The sequence below is a fragment of the Stegostoma tigrinum genome, chromosome X (genome assembly GCF_030684315.1).
Source record: "Stegostoma tigrinum isolate sSteTig4 chromosome X, sSteTig4.hap1, whole genome shotgun sequence".
NCBI lineage: Eukaryota > Metazoa > Chordata > Chondrichthyes > Orectolobiformes > Stegostomatidae > Stegostoma > Stegostoma tigrinum.
The window spans coordinates 4,628,500-4,644,631 of NC_081404.1; the positions used below are offsets into that span (position 1 = coordinate 4,628,500).

At 53.2% G+C, this 16,132-nt stretch overlaps 1 protein-coding gene across 5 annotated transcripts in view; it reads right to left on the bottom strand.

Moving 5' to 3' along the window:
• The window catches only part of LOC125448342 (natural resistance-associated macrophage protein 2-like), a 182,065-nt gene that overhangs the window by 13,392 nt on the left and 152,541 nt on the right, over nt 1-16,132 (bottom strand). For all 5 annotated transcript variants that reach the window (XM_048523604.2, XM_048523601.2, XM_048523603.2 and 2 more), the window contains one exon: nt 1,988-2,061. In XM_048523604.2, the coding sequence (XP_048379561.1) occupies nt 1,988-2,061 (74 nt within the window). The remainder of the gene's footprint in view (nt 1-1,987; nt 2,062-16,132) is intronic.

The window sequence follows — 16,132 nt, forward strand, 5'->3', positions numbered from 1 at the left end:
GCATCCCACCTGGTGCCTCACATGGAGGGGTGATGTTTTTGCCTGTGTGTCCGGGTTGGGTGTGGAGGGAGGGAGTGCGTGACATTGCCCGTATATCGCTGCATGACTGTGAAGCACTGAGATCACACACTGGCATCGGGATGGCCATCCAACGTGCATCTGAGAAACAAACTGATGGCCTTGTGAGCTCCTGGCTGGCATTGCCATGTGGTGCCACCATTTCGCCCGGTCCTGTGGCAGCACCCCATGGCTCCGCAGTGTAAGCGGAGCAGCCTGTAGGTGGGCGCGCCCGTGGCTGCCTAGAGGGGAGCAATGAAAATCCCTGACATCGATGCAAAATGTGCCACGCAACAAAACTGATGATGCAACAGTGTTGAGAAGCATCTAGGTACATGCCCTCTCAGCGTAGCCTCCTACATTCCACATGCAGCCTCCAGGTTTCTGCGCAGTTTGTGCAATGCGACGCGTTGTGTTTTCGATTTTTTGCGGGTACAAATGCATGTCAGAAATGAAAGGTTTCTCCCACTCAGAAACAAATTGTTTCCAAAGGGTCAGCACCTTCAGCAATGGCCTGAAAGACATCAAGCCTCAAATGGCAGCCATTTATGATTCTGGTGTCTGTAAAATGGCCGATCAGAAGATGCTCAAGATGAAGGCCCGTAACCCTTTCGGATCCCTCTCGTTTGCAAGCATGCCAAGGGAAACGTGCGGAGAGCTGAAGATTTGAAAATCTCTGAAGTAAAACACAGTCAAACTCCTGAATGGCACATACTGGTCTGTCTCATAATACAGAATGATGCCAATAGTGTGGGTTCAATTCCTGAGGTTACCGTGGAATCACTATCCTCAACTTCTCCCCTTGCCATGAGGTATGCATAGTGTCATTCCACCGCCCCCCACCCTTCCCACTCAGTACAGTGGCTAAGATTGGAGATGGAAAAAGTCCAGTTTTGCCAATCTACCCTGCCTGCTGCTTATGGGTATTGAATAAATTCTGTTTGCTGTTCCACTCTGACACTGGAGAGTGCTGGGACGGAGCTTGTTTTTTATCCTGCTAACTCGGCAACTTCTCACTCGTTCATTTGTTCCTCCCCCCCCCCCTCCCCCACCCCCGACAACCCCCAACAATGCTTCACTCTGGAGTTGAGTGCATTGGAGCCAGGTGGCCATCTTTCAGTGAGCCCCAAGTGAAGCACACTCTTAGCATCACACAGTATGGAAGCAGATCCTTTGTTTCAACTTGTCCATGCCAACCAGATATCCGAAATTAATCTTGCTCCTTTTGTTTTTAAATTCACTCATCGGATGAGAGGCTAGGCAGCATTTATTGCCCATTCTTAATTGCCAAAAGGGCAGTTAAGAGTCAACCACATTGCTGTGGGTCTGGAGTCAAATGTCAGCCAGACCCGGTAAGGATGGCAGGTTCCTTTCCTGAAGGACAGTAATGAACCAGATGGGTTTTTCCTGACAATTGACAATGGATTCATGGTCATCATTAAGCTTTTCATTTTAGATTTTTATTGAATTGAAATTCCACCATCTGCTGTGGTGGGATAAGGCCTCAGGTCCTGGGACATTATCTGGGTCTCTGGATTGACAGTCCAGCGATAATGCCACTAGGCCATCGCCTCCCCCTTTTGGTTCATATCCTCTGAATGCTTCCTATCCATGTGCCCATCAAGGTGTCTTTTAAATGTTGTAACAGTACGGGCGTCTGCCACTTTCTCTGGCAGCTTGCTCTATATATGCATGTGAGGAAGTTGCCCCTTTGGACCCTTTTAAATCTTTCCCTTCTGACCTATGCCTTCTCATTTTGGGCTCCCCTACCCAGGGACAAAAATGGACCTCGTCTATTCACCCTATCCATGCCCCTCACAATTTTATAAAGCTCTATAATTTCACCCCTCAGCCTCCGATGCTCCAGGGGAAGATGAGGCTGGAAAGGGTGGAGGGGGGGGTTGGGGTGAGTTGATTTCAGATTACTTACAGACCATTAGCGAAGGTATGCATGACTGAGTCCATGCTTGTAAACGTCAATATCGGGATCAATGCAAAAGGCAGCTGCAAAGAGTTGAAATATCGTCAGTTAGAACTGGTTCTGAAGGTTTGAATAAACCGGAATTATACACATACAAGCAGAAGGAATACAGAATCCCTACAGACCGCCTTTTTGTTTTAAACTGCGGACTGAAATGAGAACAGAACTCTTTTCAAATGAAGGATTGCTGTATGCATTTGAAATTGAGTATCCGTTGTAAGCACGGTTTACACAGCTGCCAGTTCCAACTATAAGCACAGTTTGCAGACAAGTTGGAGCCAAGGGCATTCAGAGATAGTAGGAACTGCAGATGCTGCAGAATCTGAGATAACAAGGTGTAGAGCTGGATGAACACAGCAGACCAAGCAGCATCAAAGGAGCAGGAAAGCTGACGTTTCGGGCCTAGACCCTTCTTCAGAAGTATTTCTGAAGAAGGGTCTAGGCCCGAAACATCAACTTTCCTGCTCCTCTGATGCTGCTTGGTCTGCTGTGTTCATCCATCTCTACACCTTGTTATCTTAGCCAAGGGCATTCAGCTGTCAGTAAGGAGCTGACTGGTCTGTGGACCTGTGACCAGTTATCGATGACAGATACTTTCTGTCTGACAACAACTACACGATTGGTTCTCAGATTGGGGAACAGCTACGGACAAAGTGAAGCCTTCAGATCTCTACCAGTTTAGGAGCTCTCACTGCTCTCTGCAGTAAAAGCCACTTCAAGCCTGAAGAAAACTGGTTTATTATTATTCCTCCAGCAGTTGCTGTAAGCTGTGATTTTTAATAAATCACATACCTTTTTATAAGTCTGAGCCAGCGATCCTGTGCCTCTTACAAACCAGTGGAAGCATCTGGAGAAGGTAGACCAAGAAGCAGCATTCTGACCAGCACAGGAATTGTAAGAATGATATCTTCGGAACCCCTGTAAACAGGAACTACTGAACTGCATTCCCACCTTTTCCCATTCCTCATAACATCTATGTTTTTCCCTTGTGCATGTGAGACAAACTGTGTGTGTATTCGTGTGTGTCTGTGTGTATGTGTATGAGTGAGAGAGAGGGAAAAAGAGACTGTGTGCATTTGTGCTTGTGTGTGTGTGTGAGTGAGTGTGTGTAAGTGTGCATGTGTGAGAGAGAGAGTGTGTGTGTATGTATGAGTGTCTGAGACTGTGTGTGTGTCTGTGTGTATGAGTGTGTGTGAGACTGTGTGTGAGACTGTGTGTGTGCGTGTGTGTGTGTCTGAGACTGTGTGCATGAGTGTATGAGTGTGAGATTGTGTGTGTGTATGAGTGTGTGTGAGACTGTGTGTGTATTTATGTGTATGTATCTCTGTGTGTGTTTATGCGTGAGTGTGTATGTGTGCCCATGCATGTGTGTATTCGCATGTGTGCATGTGTGTGTGTGCAAAGGCAGAGTTTATGAAGGGGTTTTAATAAATATATAACTTGTAAAAAATAGTAAAGCACAGAAATCTGGCCTATGCTTTCTGCCAGACTGCATCTAAAAGGCAGGAAAATGGGGGAATCCTGTGTACTTTTGAAAAGGTGGAACTTCTGTAATGATTCCCTGAATAGTGGGGCTTGATATGCAGTGTGCTACCCCAGCGAGGAGGGACAGTACAAACGTCTCTGACTGATCGGTGAGTCTTAGCCTGTGGCAACTTTCCAACCCTCAACAAGAAAGACCTGTACAGGTACAGCTGACCCAAAGGGAGAGGCACTCAATCTGTAGTGCTGCCTGAACAGTGAGACAGCAAGCTGGGTCCGAATCTTGGGAGTGTGCTGAGATGCAGAGTGGAATGTGAGTTATGTTGCTCACAGCTTTGAATTTAATGGCAACTTCATCGTGCTTCTTGCTTCAGGCTCAAAATGAGGAAGAAAATGGAGTCAAATGCTGCCATTTTCACCAGCTGGTGCAATATGCTGCCATGGCTCCACTGGCAGGTCTTTCCTTTGGCCTTTGTGCTCCCTGTTCATGCCTGGCACAGCTCTCAGACTGTCCAATGGCTGGGAGTGGAGTGGCAGCTTTCAAAAAGAGAAGCAGAGCAGGCCCTCAGCTCTTTAAGGAATGAGGAGCGGGAGTAGGCTATTCAGCCCTTTCAGCCCACTCTTCCATTTAACACGATCGTGGCTAATCTTATCCTGGTCTCAACTCCACTTTCCTGCCTGCTTCCCATCTCATTTAATGAGCACAAAGCTTGTCGATTAGCTGTTTCAAAATGACGGCAGGTTCCGAATTCTGCACTATGCGGGAATATTAGCGTGACCAATGTTGCACAGCTGTATTTCAGTGGGTATCACTCTCATCTGGGCTTCAAATCCCACAATGAGATGTTAGCAGAAGGATATAGACTGGCATCCAGTGCAGTACTGATGGAATGCCACACTAATGGAGATGCATCCTTCTGGGCAGGTGGTAAATTGAGGTCCAATTTTGAGGAAAAGTCACCAGACCCGGAATGTTAAGTCTGTTTATAACTTCACAGATGCTGCCAGACCTGCTGAGCTTTTCCAGCAACTTTGTTTTTGTTCCTGATTCACAGCATCCCTCAGTTCTTTCGGTTTCTATAATTTGAGGTCCGCCTGCTGTGCCAGGTGGGTGCAATGGAAGCCATGGCCATGGAGTCATTGATGAGCAAGTGGGGGGGCGGGGGTGCACAGCAGCACCCCTCCCCCTGAGGTGTCCTCATCAATACTCCTCCTTCAATGAACGTCACAAGAGCCGATAACACACTGGTATTTGTGGGAGCTTGCTGTGCGCTATTTGGCTGCGCTTTGAGATGTTAGTGGTGGCGAAAAGCGCTTTCAAAATGCAAGTCTTGGTCCTTTTTTTTGCACAACATTACCCTATCATGATCATTACTGAATTACCAATGGACTTTACACAGCCTTCCAAAGAGGGCTTTGACAGAAGCCATTCGCTGATCTCAAAAAGTGATCAATTTTCTGCAAGATTGATCCATTCGGACCACACTATCATATTGGTGTGGCGATCTGTCTCACTGCAGCCATCCAATAGATACTAAAGGGTCATGCTCATGTGGTTATCACTTTATCAAGTCAGGTGACCGAGTCATAGAAAGCTCTCAGTCTCTATTTTTCTGAGCTCTGTCCATTTGGAGCATGACATGCTGAAATGTCATGCTCTAGTAGCGCTGAGCTGCCCAGCTTGAGTCCAGACAGGCAAGTACCTGCGAGTGTAATGTATGTAAATATCAGATGCAAGAATAAAAAAAAAATCCTTGAATTACTCAGTATTACATGACCCACATCTCATTGGTACATTATGAGAGCTAACATATGTATTACTTTACAATAGATAAAACTAGTGATCAGTTCTCGTGTCAACCAGGAATCCTTGCGTCCTATAGAGAGTTTGAGCAACTCAGTATGGGTCAGAAACAACATTTCCAACCAGCAGTGCATTCAGTCCCTTTGAAATGAGGCAACTCATCCTTGACCAGCTTTGCGAGGAGTGTCTTCCACACAATCATCACACAAACTCCACGTCACAACAACTTGTTGGCTCTCAGTTGAGTCTAAATTGTTTTTACTCAGAAAAGGAGCACAGGGTGTTGATGCAAAAATCTACTTTGTTGAAAATGTTTCACTGCAGGTTCTGAACTCTTTTGACTGAGGTGACACCACCCAGTGCAGGAAACGACAGGCAGGGATTTTCTGGTTCTTTCAAAGGATTTTATTGCAATTCCAAACTTTGCATTTTGAGTTATCTACCACCTAACAACTCAATTCAATCGAGTCTGATCACAGATTGCCAACACTGTTTGCAGCACCATTTCAGAGATCAGAGGCTTATTGTATTCATTTATGGGAAATGGGTGTTACTGGCTGGGCCCAGCATTTACTGCCCGTCCCTAGTTGCCACCCTGAGAAGGTGGTAGCGAGCTGCCTTCATGAACCACTGCACTCCACCTGCTGCAGGTGGACTCTCAATGCCTTGAGGAAGGCAATTCCAGGATTCTGACCCAGTGACACTGAAGGAACAGCGATATATTTCCAAGTCAGGATTGTGAGTGGTTTGGAGGGGAACTTGCAGGGGGTGGTGTTCCCCTGTATCTGCTGCCCTTGTCCTTCTAGATGGAAGTGGTTGTGGGTTTGGAAGGTGCTGCCTGAGGATCTTTGGTGAGTTTCTGCAGTGCATCCTGTAGATGGTACACACTGCTGTTACTGAGTGTTGGTGGTGGAGGGAGTGGGATGTTTGTGGATGTGGTACCAATCCATTGGGCTGCTTTGACCTGGATGGGGTCAAACCTCTTGAGTGTTGTTGGAGCTGCCACCATCCAGGCAAATGGGGCATATTCCACCGCACCCCTTACTTGTAGATGGCGGACAGGCTTTGGGGCATCAGGACATGAATTATTTGCTGCAGGATTCCTAGCCTCTGATCTCTGGATATATGACAAGTCCAGTTCAGTTTCTAGTCAGTAAGCCCCCAGGATCTTGATAGTGGGGGATTCGGTGATTGTAATATCATTGAATAACAAGTGCGGATGGTTAGCTTGTCTTTAATTGGAAATGGCCATTGTTTGGCATACGTGGGGTATAAATGTTACTTGCCACTTGTCTGTCTAAGCCTGGAATATTGTCCAAATCTCAAATACATGCTTTGAACATGTATCTGAGGATTCTCGAATGAAGCTGAACATTGTGCAATCATCAGCGACCATCCCCACTTCTGACCTTATGATGGAGGGAAGGTCATTGATGAAGCAGCTGAAGATGGTTCAGCCGAGGACACTACCCTGAGGAACTCCTCCAGAGATGTCCTGGAGCTGCGATGACTGGCCTCCCACAACCACACCATCTTCCTATGTGTCAGGTATGACTCCACTCAGCAGAGAGTTTGCGCCCTGATACCCACTGATTCCAGATTTGCCAGGGCTCCTTGATGCCACACTCGGTCGAATACAGCCTTGATGTCAAGGGCTATCACTCTCACCTCACCTCTAGAATGCAGCTCTTTTGTCCATGTTTGAACCAAGGCTGTAATGAGGTCAGGAGCTGAGTGGCCCTGGTGGAACCCAAACTGGGAGTCACTGAGCAGGTTATTGCTGAGCAGGTGCTGCTTGATAGCGCTGTTACTGACACCTTCCATCACTTTACTGATGATCGAGAGCAGGATTGTGGCAAGATGGCTGCAGGAAATGATGCTCCATTCAGAGCTCTCTTGTACTCGCTAGTTCTCTTTCTTTCTTTGTCCTTCCTTTTTTTTTCCTCCCTTCTTCTCTCTCCCTCTGTAGTAATTACATCCTCAAGAACCCTCCCCCCGCACCGCCCACCTGTTATAACCACCAACCTGAAGAGTCTGGAAGGAGGGAGGTTGCGACCGGGAACCATGGGGCAGGAGCTGAAAAAGCAGGATGTGTCCTGCAGCGATGGCGGATCGAGTGTGGATCGGAGCAACAGCAGTAGATCAAGAGTGGGCCGGCGAGATCAGGCCAGTGAGGCAGTGAGAGTGAGGCAGGGGCAGTGATGGTGAGAGGGGGATGGTGAGGCAGTGACTGTGAGAGGGGGACAGTGAGACAGTGACAATGAGAGGGGGACAGTGAGGCAGTGACGGTGAGAGAGGGACAGTGAGGCAGTGACGGTGAGAGGGGGACAGTGAGGCAGTGACGGTGAGAGGGGGACAGTGAGGCAGTGACGGTGAGAGGGGGACAGTGAGGCTGTGACGGTGAGAGGGGGACAATGAGGCAGTGACGGTGACAGCGGGACGGTGAGGCAGTGACGGTGCGAGGGGCACAGTGAAAGGGGCACGGTGAGAGGGGCACGGTGAGAGGGGGACGGTGAGAGGGGGATGGTGAGAGGGGGACGGTGAGAGGGGGACGGTGAGAGGAGATGGTGAGACAGTGACGGTGAGAGGGGGAAAGTGCTACAGTGACGGTGAGAGGGAGCGGTGAGGCAGTGACGGTGAGGGGGGGCGGTGAGGCAGTGACGGTGACAGTGGGGACGGTGAGGCAGTGATGGTGAGAGGGGGACTGTGAGGCAGTGACGGTGAGGGGGGGCGGTGAGGCAGTGACGGTGACAGTGGGGACGGTGAGGCAGTGACGGTGCGAGGGGGATGGGGAGGCAGTCACGGTGAGGTGGGGACGGTGAGGCAGTGACGGTGAGAGGGGGACTGTGAGGCAGTGACGGTGAGAGGGGGACGGTGAGGCAGTGGCAGAGAGAGTGGGGACGGTGAGGCAGTGACGGTGAGAGGGGGATGGGGAGGCAGTGACGGTCAGAGGGGGACCGTGGGAGGGGGACAGTGAGGCAGTGACAGTCAAGAGGGGGAATGTGAGGCAGTGACGGTGAGGTGGGAATGGTGAGGCAGTGATGGTGCGAGGGGGATGGGGAGGCAGTGACGTTGAGGTGGGGACGGTGAGGCAGTGACGGTGAGGTGGGGACGATGAGGCAGTGACGGTGAGGTGGGGACGATGAGGCAGTGAGGGTGAGAGGAGGAGGGTGAGGCAGTGACGGTGAGAGGGGGATGGTGAGAGGGGGACGGTGAGAGGGGGACGGTGAAAGGGGGATGGTGAGAGGGGGACGGTGAGAGGGGGACGGTGAGAGGGGGACGGTGAGAGGGGGATGGTGAGAGGAAGACGGTGAGGCAGTGACAGTGAGAGGAAGACGGTGAGGCAGTGACGGTGAGAGGGGGACGGTGAGGCAGTGACGGTGAGAGGGGGACGGTGAGGCAGTGACGGTGAGAGGGGCAGGGTGAGAGGGGGATGGTGAGGGGGGACGGTGAGAGGGGGATGGTGAGAGGGGGATGGTGAGAGGAGATGGTGAGGCAGTGACGGTGAGAGGGGGATGGTGAGAGGAAGACGGTGAGGCAGTGACGGGGAGAGGAGGACCTTGAGGCAGTGACGGTGAGAGGGGAACGGTGAGGCAGTGACGGTGAGAGGGGGACAATGAGGCAGTGACGGTGAGAGGGGGACAATGAGGCAGTGACAGTGAGAGGAAGACGGTGAGGCTGTGACGGTGAGAGGAAGACGGTGAGCCAGTGATGTTGAGAGGGGGACAGTGAGGCAGTGACGGTGAGAGCGGGACGTGAGGCAGTGACGGTGAGAGGGGCACAGTGAAAGGGGCACGGTGAGAGGGGGACGGTGAGAGGAGATGGTGAGGCAGTGATGGTGAGGGGGGATGGTGAGAGGAGGACGGTGAGGTAGTGACAGTGAGAGGAAGACGGTGAGGCAGTGATGGTGAGAGGGGGACGGTGAGGCAGTGATGGTGAGACAGTGACAGTGAGAGGGGGCCGTTGAGGCAGTGACAGTGAGAGGAGGCCGGTGAAACAGTGACGGTGAGAGGGGGAAAGTGCTACAGTGACGGTGAGGCAGTGACGGTGAGGGGGGGGGGGGGCGGTGAGGCAGTGACGGTGACAGTGGGGACGGTGAGGCAGTGACAGTGCGAGGGGGATGTGGAGGCAGTGACGGTGAGGTGGGGACAGTGAGGCAGTGACGGTGAGAGGGGGACGGTGAGGCAGTGATGGTGAGAGGGGGACGGTGAGGCAGTGACGGTGAGAGTGGGGACGGTGAGAGGGGGATGGTGAGAGGGGGATGGTGAGGCAGTGACGGTGAGAGGGGGACGGTGAGAGGGGGATGGTGAGAGGGGGACGGTGAGAGGGGGACGGTGAGGCAGTGACGGTGAGAGGGGGATGGTGAGGCAGTGACAGTGAGAGGAAGACGGTGAGGCAGTGACGGTGAGAGGGGGACGGTGAGGCAGTGACGGGGAGAGGGGGACGGTGAGGCAGTGATGGTGAGACAGTGACAGTGAGAGGGGGCCGTTGAGGCAGTGACAGTGAGAGGAGGCCGGTGAAACAGTGACGGTGAGAGGGGGAAAGTGCTACAGTGACGGTGAGGCAGTGACGGTGAGGGGGGGGGGGCGGTGAGGCAGTGACGGTGACAGTGGGGACGGTGAGGCAGTGACAGTGCGAGGGGGATGTGGAGGCAGTGACGGTGAGGTGGGGACAGTGAGGCAGTGACGGTGAGAGGGGGACGGTGAGGCAGTGATGGTGAGAGGGGGACGGTGAGGCAGTGACGGTGAGAGTGGGGACGGTGAGAGGGGGATGGTGAGAGGGGGATGGTGAGGCAGTGACGGTGAGAGGGGGACGGTGAGAGGGGGATGGTGAGAGGGGGACGGTGAGAGGGGGACGGTGAGGCAGTGACGGTGAGAGGGGGATGGTGAGGCAGTGACAGTGAGAGGAAGACGGTGAGGCAGTGACGGTGAGAGGGGGACGGTGAGGCAGTGACGGGGAGAGGGGGACGGTGAGGCAGTGACTGTGAGAGGGGGACGGTGAGGCAGTGACGGTGAGGCAGTGATGGTGAGAGGGGGATGGTGAGGCAGTGACTGTGAGAGGGGGACGGTGAGGCAGTGATGGTGAGAGGGGGATGGTGAGGCAGTGACGGTGAGAGGGGGACGGTGAGGCAGTGATGGTGAGACAGTGACAGTGAGAGGGGGACAGTGAGGCAGTGACAGTGAGAGGGGGACAGTGAGGCAGTGACAGTGAGAGGGGGACGGTGAGGCAGTGACAGTGAGAGGGGGACAGTGAGGCAGTGACAGTGAGAGGGGGACAGTGAGGCAGTGACAGTGAGAGGGGGACGGTGAGGCAGTGACAGTGAGAGGGGGACAGTGAGGCAGTGACAGTGAGAGGGGGACGGTGAGGCAGTGACAGTGAGAGGGGGACAGTGAGGCAGTGACAGTGAGAGGGGGACGGTGAGGCAGTGACAGTGAGAGGGGGATGGTGGGACAGTGTCTGTGAGATAGTGACGGTGAGGCAATGATGGTGAGAGAGGGACGGTGAGAGGTGGATGGTGAGAGGTGGACTGTGAGAGGTGGACGGTGAGGCAGTGACAGTGAGAGGGGGAAAGTTGGACAGTGGCTGTGAGAGGGGGACGGTGAGGCAGTGACGGTGAGAGAGGGACGGTGAGAGAGGGACGGTGAGAGGTGGACAGTGAGGCAGTGACGGTGAGAGGGGGCGGCGAGGCAGTGACGGTGAGACGGGGACGGTGAGGCAGTGACGGTGAGGCAGTGACGGTGAGAGAGGGACGGTGAGAGAGGGACGGTGAGAGAGGGACGGTGAGAGGTGGACTGAGAGGTGGGTGGTGAGGCAGTGACGGTGAGAGGGGGACAGTCGGACAGTGGCTGTGAGAGGGGGACAGTGAGGCAGTGACGGTGAGAGGGGGTCAGTGAGGCAGTGACGGTGAGAGAGGGACAGTCGGACAGTAGCTGTGAGAGGGGGACAGTGAGGCAGTGACGGTGAGAGGGGGACAGTCGGACAGTGGCTGTGAGAGGGGGACAGTGAGGCAGTGACAGTGAGAGGGGGACAGCGAGGCAGTGACGGTGAGAGAGGGACGGTGAGAGAGGGACGGTGAGAGGTGGACAGTGAGGCAGTGACGGTGAGAGGGGGACGGTGAGGCAGTGACGGTGAGAGAGGGACGGTGAGAGAGGGACGGTGAGAGGTGGACAGTGAGGCAGTGACGGTGAGAGGGGGCGGCGAGGCAGTGACGGTGAGATGGGGACGGTGAGGCAGTGACGGTGAGGCAGTGACGGTGAGAGAGGGACGGTGAGAGAGGGACGGTGAGAGAGGGACGGTGAGAGGTGGACTGAGAGGTGGGTGGTGAGGCAGTGACGGTGAGAGGGGGACAGTCGGACAGTGGCTGTGAGAGGGGGACAGTGAGGCAGTGACGGTGAGAGGGGGTCAGTGAGGCAGTGACGGTGAGAGAGGGACAGTCGGACAGTAGCTGTGAGAGGGGGACAGTGAGGCAGTGACGGTGAGAGGGGGACAGTGAGGCAGTGACGGTGAGAGAGGGACGGTGAGAGAGGGACGGTGAGAGGTGGACAGTGAGGCAGTGACGGTGAGAGGGGGACGGTGAGGCAGTGACGGTGAGGCAGTGACGGTGAGAGAGGGACGGTGAGAGAGGGACGGTGAGAGAGGGACGGTGAGAGGTGGACTGAGAGGTGGGTGGTGAGGCAGTGACGGTGAGAGGGGGACAGTCGGACAGTGGCTGTGAGAGGGGGACAGTGAGGCAGTGACGGTGAGAGGGGGTCAGTGAGGCAGTGACGGTGAGAGAGGGACAGTCGGACAGTAGCTGTGAGAGGGGGATGGTCGGACAGTGGCTGTGAGAGGGGGACGGTGGGACAGTGACAGTGAGAGGGGGACAGTGGGACAGTGACAGTGAGAGGGGGTCAGTGAGACAGTGACGGTGAGACAGTGACAGTGAGAGGGGGACAGTCGGACAGTGGCTGTGAGAGGGGGGACGGTGGGACAGTGACAGTGAGAAGGGGACAGGTTGACAGTGACAGTGAGGCAGTGACAGTGAGAGGGGGACGGTGAGGCAGTGACGGTGAGGCAGTGACGGTGAGAGAGGGACGGTGAGAGAGGGACGGTGAGAGAGGGACGGTGAGAGGTGGACTGAGAGGTGGGTGGTGAGGCAGTGACGGTGAGAGGGGGACAGTCGGACAGTGGCTGTGAGAGGGGGACAGTGAGGCAGTGACGGTGAGAGGGGGTCAGTGAGGCAGTGACGGTGAGAGAGGGACAGTCGGACAGTAGCTGTGAGAGGGGGATGGTCGGACAGTGGCTGTGAGAGGGGGACGGTGGGACAGTGACAGTGAGAGGGGGACAGTGGGACAGTGACAGTGAGAGGGGGTCAGTGAGACAGTGACGGTGAGACAGTGACAGTGAGAGGGGGACAGTCGGACAGTGGCTGTGAGAGGGGGACGGTGGGACAGTGACAGTGAGAAGGGGACAGGTTGACAGTGACAGTGAGGCAGTGACAGTGAGAGGGGGACAGTGAGGCAGTGACGGTGAGAGAGGGATGGTGAGAGGTGGACTGTGAGAGGTGGACTGTGAGAGGTGGACAGTGAGGCAGTGACGGTGAGAGGGGGACAGTCAGACAGTGGCTGTGAGAGGGGGACTCTGATGGAGATATAGTGAAGGCTGGAAAGCCCGGAACTGGACTGCAGCCATGGAAAGGAAAGTTGGGCTCTCTTTTGTTGTCTTTTTCCTTCCTATCTTATTCTAAGTTAGTGTGAATGGCGCCATATATGTTCAGCGAAATTTTCACTCTATTTTTACATTGGATACATATGACAATAAATGATTTAACTAAATAGACTGATGGGCTGGTTATTAGCTGAATTGGATTTGTCCTGCTTTTTATGTGTAGGACAGAGCTGGGCGATTTTCCACATTGTTGAGTGGTGTTGTGGGCCCTTGGGCTCTATATCCACTTCACCACTTAGTCCTTTCCCATCCACCCATTGTCTTCAGTGTAAATATCACCTTTCCCCAGCTCCTGTCAGAAGAAGAGTGATACCAGACTCGACATGCTAACTTTGTTTCACTCTCCACAAATGCTGCCAGACCTGCTGAGTTTCTTTAGAACTTGCTGTTCTTGTTTTAGATTTACAGCACGTCCAGTTCTTTGTTTTTTGATGATGCTATATATTGTTGCATTCATTGGATACAAGGGCATGGACATAGAACTTAAGGTCACAAGAGAGCGAGATGTGGCAATTCCCCTTGAAGGCAACAGGCTGTTCTCAGCTGAAGAAGGGTCAACATGAAATCTGTACAGTGTGGAAGCAGGCCATTGGCCTATTGAGTCCACACTGACCCTCTAAAGGGCTTCGCACCTGGACCCAACCGCATCGCTCCCCTGTCCCTGCATTCGCCATGGCTAATCCATCAAGCCTGCACATCTCTGGGCTGTGGGAGGAAACCGGAGCAAACCGACTCAAACATGAGGAGAATGCGCAAACTCCACACAGACAGCTGTCCGAGGGTGGAAACGAACCCATGTCCCTGGCGCTGTGGGGCAGCAGTGCTACCCACTGAGCCACCCCTGGCATTATAATGGAGGATATCCTCAGAAGGAGAAAAGTGTCATGAAGGCTGCTCACCACTGCACCAGGGCAAGTTGGGGTGGACACAAATGTCGGCCTTGCCAGTGATGCCCACGTTCCATGAACAAGTTGGCATGAAGGGCGAGAGCAGGAAATGATTGCTTATTTCTAAAGGAAACAGGCAAACAAAGTGAGAAAGTGGCATAGTGGGAGGAGAGGACTTAGCTGCACCTTTGTGAGTGAGTATCAATTCAGCGTCGAGCTTTTCTTCCTCTGAAGCACAAAGATAGAGGGTAATTCTCCCTGAACTGAGGGGGCTGGGGGAGTGCAGGGGCTGGTGGACGAGAAGTTGCGGGCACCATGCAAACAAATCAAAATGGCAGCAAAATCACCAGGAAATTCACGCTGACCCATTCTGTAGCCCTGAGTCATGGTCATGTACGAGGACAATTCAGAATGACTGAAAAATGGGATGCTTAACATCACCATCCTCTTTTAACTACTTTATTCACTCTCTTGATGCTTGCATTGAGCTCTCGAAATATATTTTTGGCAGTCCAGACTCCAGGTAGGCTGAAGGACCTATTCTGTACTGTATGGTTCCATGAAGCATCCTGTTACTTGTTTTATCTCCGGTAAAATGAACTTCCCGAAACCAGTTTGTAACCTTCTCTGGGATTTTGACAGGGGTAATAGTGGACGGAGGCTCCCAGGGGTGGAGGTGAAGGTTGGGGATGAGGAATGGGGTGGGCTTGCAGGGAACAAGGTGGGAAAGGGGTTGGAATCGCGCGAGAGGGCGGGTTGCCGGCAGCGAGGTGAGACTTTACGATTCGGAACGCTGAAGGCGGGTCAAGTGTCTTGCCGGGGAGCGTGGCATCTAGCCCTTTTGTTTTTTTACACGTCACATGGGCTCATGAAGGGGCCGGCTCACCAGAATCACGTTCCCCTTCCTGGTCACGTATTGGGCAAGAATGTGGCAAGTTGAGGCCTTCAGGAGGGGCGCTGGATGGATATGGTGCACAGGGATTGGGATTAAGGGAGAGAACCAGTGCAGGGCATGATGGGCTGAATGGCCCCCTTCGGCGCCAGTAGAATGCCGTGATTTTGCGAGCGGACCATACATCCTCTTCTTTTTGCACCCGGCCTGCAGGCGAGGTTCTATCCTGACTGGACTTTGGAGCGAATTGTCTATTTCAGCAATGATCGATATTGCGTTTTGGGAACTTCAATTTGCGCGCTGTTGTGCATTTGCAAAAGCATGGCAGACTGTCACTTAAAGGAGTGAGATCACGTGACATGACAAAGATGCCATTGGCCGTTTTTGGGCAGGAAACAGGCTCAGTCTAACTTTGCTGCCTATAGACCGAACACCTCCATCGTAAAGCTCTAGCTGTTTAATGCTTCAGTCTCCCCTGTCTTCATGGAACTTAATACACAGCAATGGAGGATGATCAAGGGGGCAGGAGGGGAAATAGAGTCCCTACAAAGGCACTGACTCGGGGAGGGGGCATGTCTGCCCAGCCTAGGGAAAGCAGGCTTACTGGGGAGAGGCATGAGGGCTGGAAAGTGTGACATTCCAGGCTGCCTGCCTGGGAGCTGTGAATGTATCGTGCGAGGAATTTTAGCTCCCTGAAGGTAACAGTGCTGGTGAGGATAACAGGGGAGCTCTGTGCATGTGCAAATATGCAGCCAGGGTTAGTATTGATCTAGATAACACGGTGTAGAGCTGGAGGAACACAGCGGGCCAGGCAACATCAGAGGTGCAGGAAAGTTGACGTTTCAGGTGGGACCCTTCATCAGAAATGTGGGTCCCGACCCGAAATGTCACCTTTCCTGCTGCTCTCTTGCTGCCCGGCCCGCTGTGTTCCTCCAGCTCAACACTGTGTTATCTCTGACTGCAGCATCGGCAGGTCTTACTATCTCTGAGGTAGTATTGATCTGCTGCTCTCCATGTCTTGATCTATGCTGACAATACCACCTAGCCCCCACCTCTCCCCATGTAAACAGAAAATGACCAGTCAGGTCGCTGTGGACCTGGAGTCACATGTAGACCAGACCAGGTAAGGATGGCAGATTTCCTTCTCTGAAGGAACCAGGTGGGCTTTTACAATGATTGACAGTTGTTACAAGACCACCAATTCTTTTTTTAATTCACTTGTGGAACATGGGCGTCGCTAGCTGGGCCAGCATTTATTACCCATCCCTTGTTTCCTATGGAGTGGAAGCAGGCCATTCAGCCCATCAAGTCACTCCAGCCCT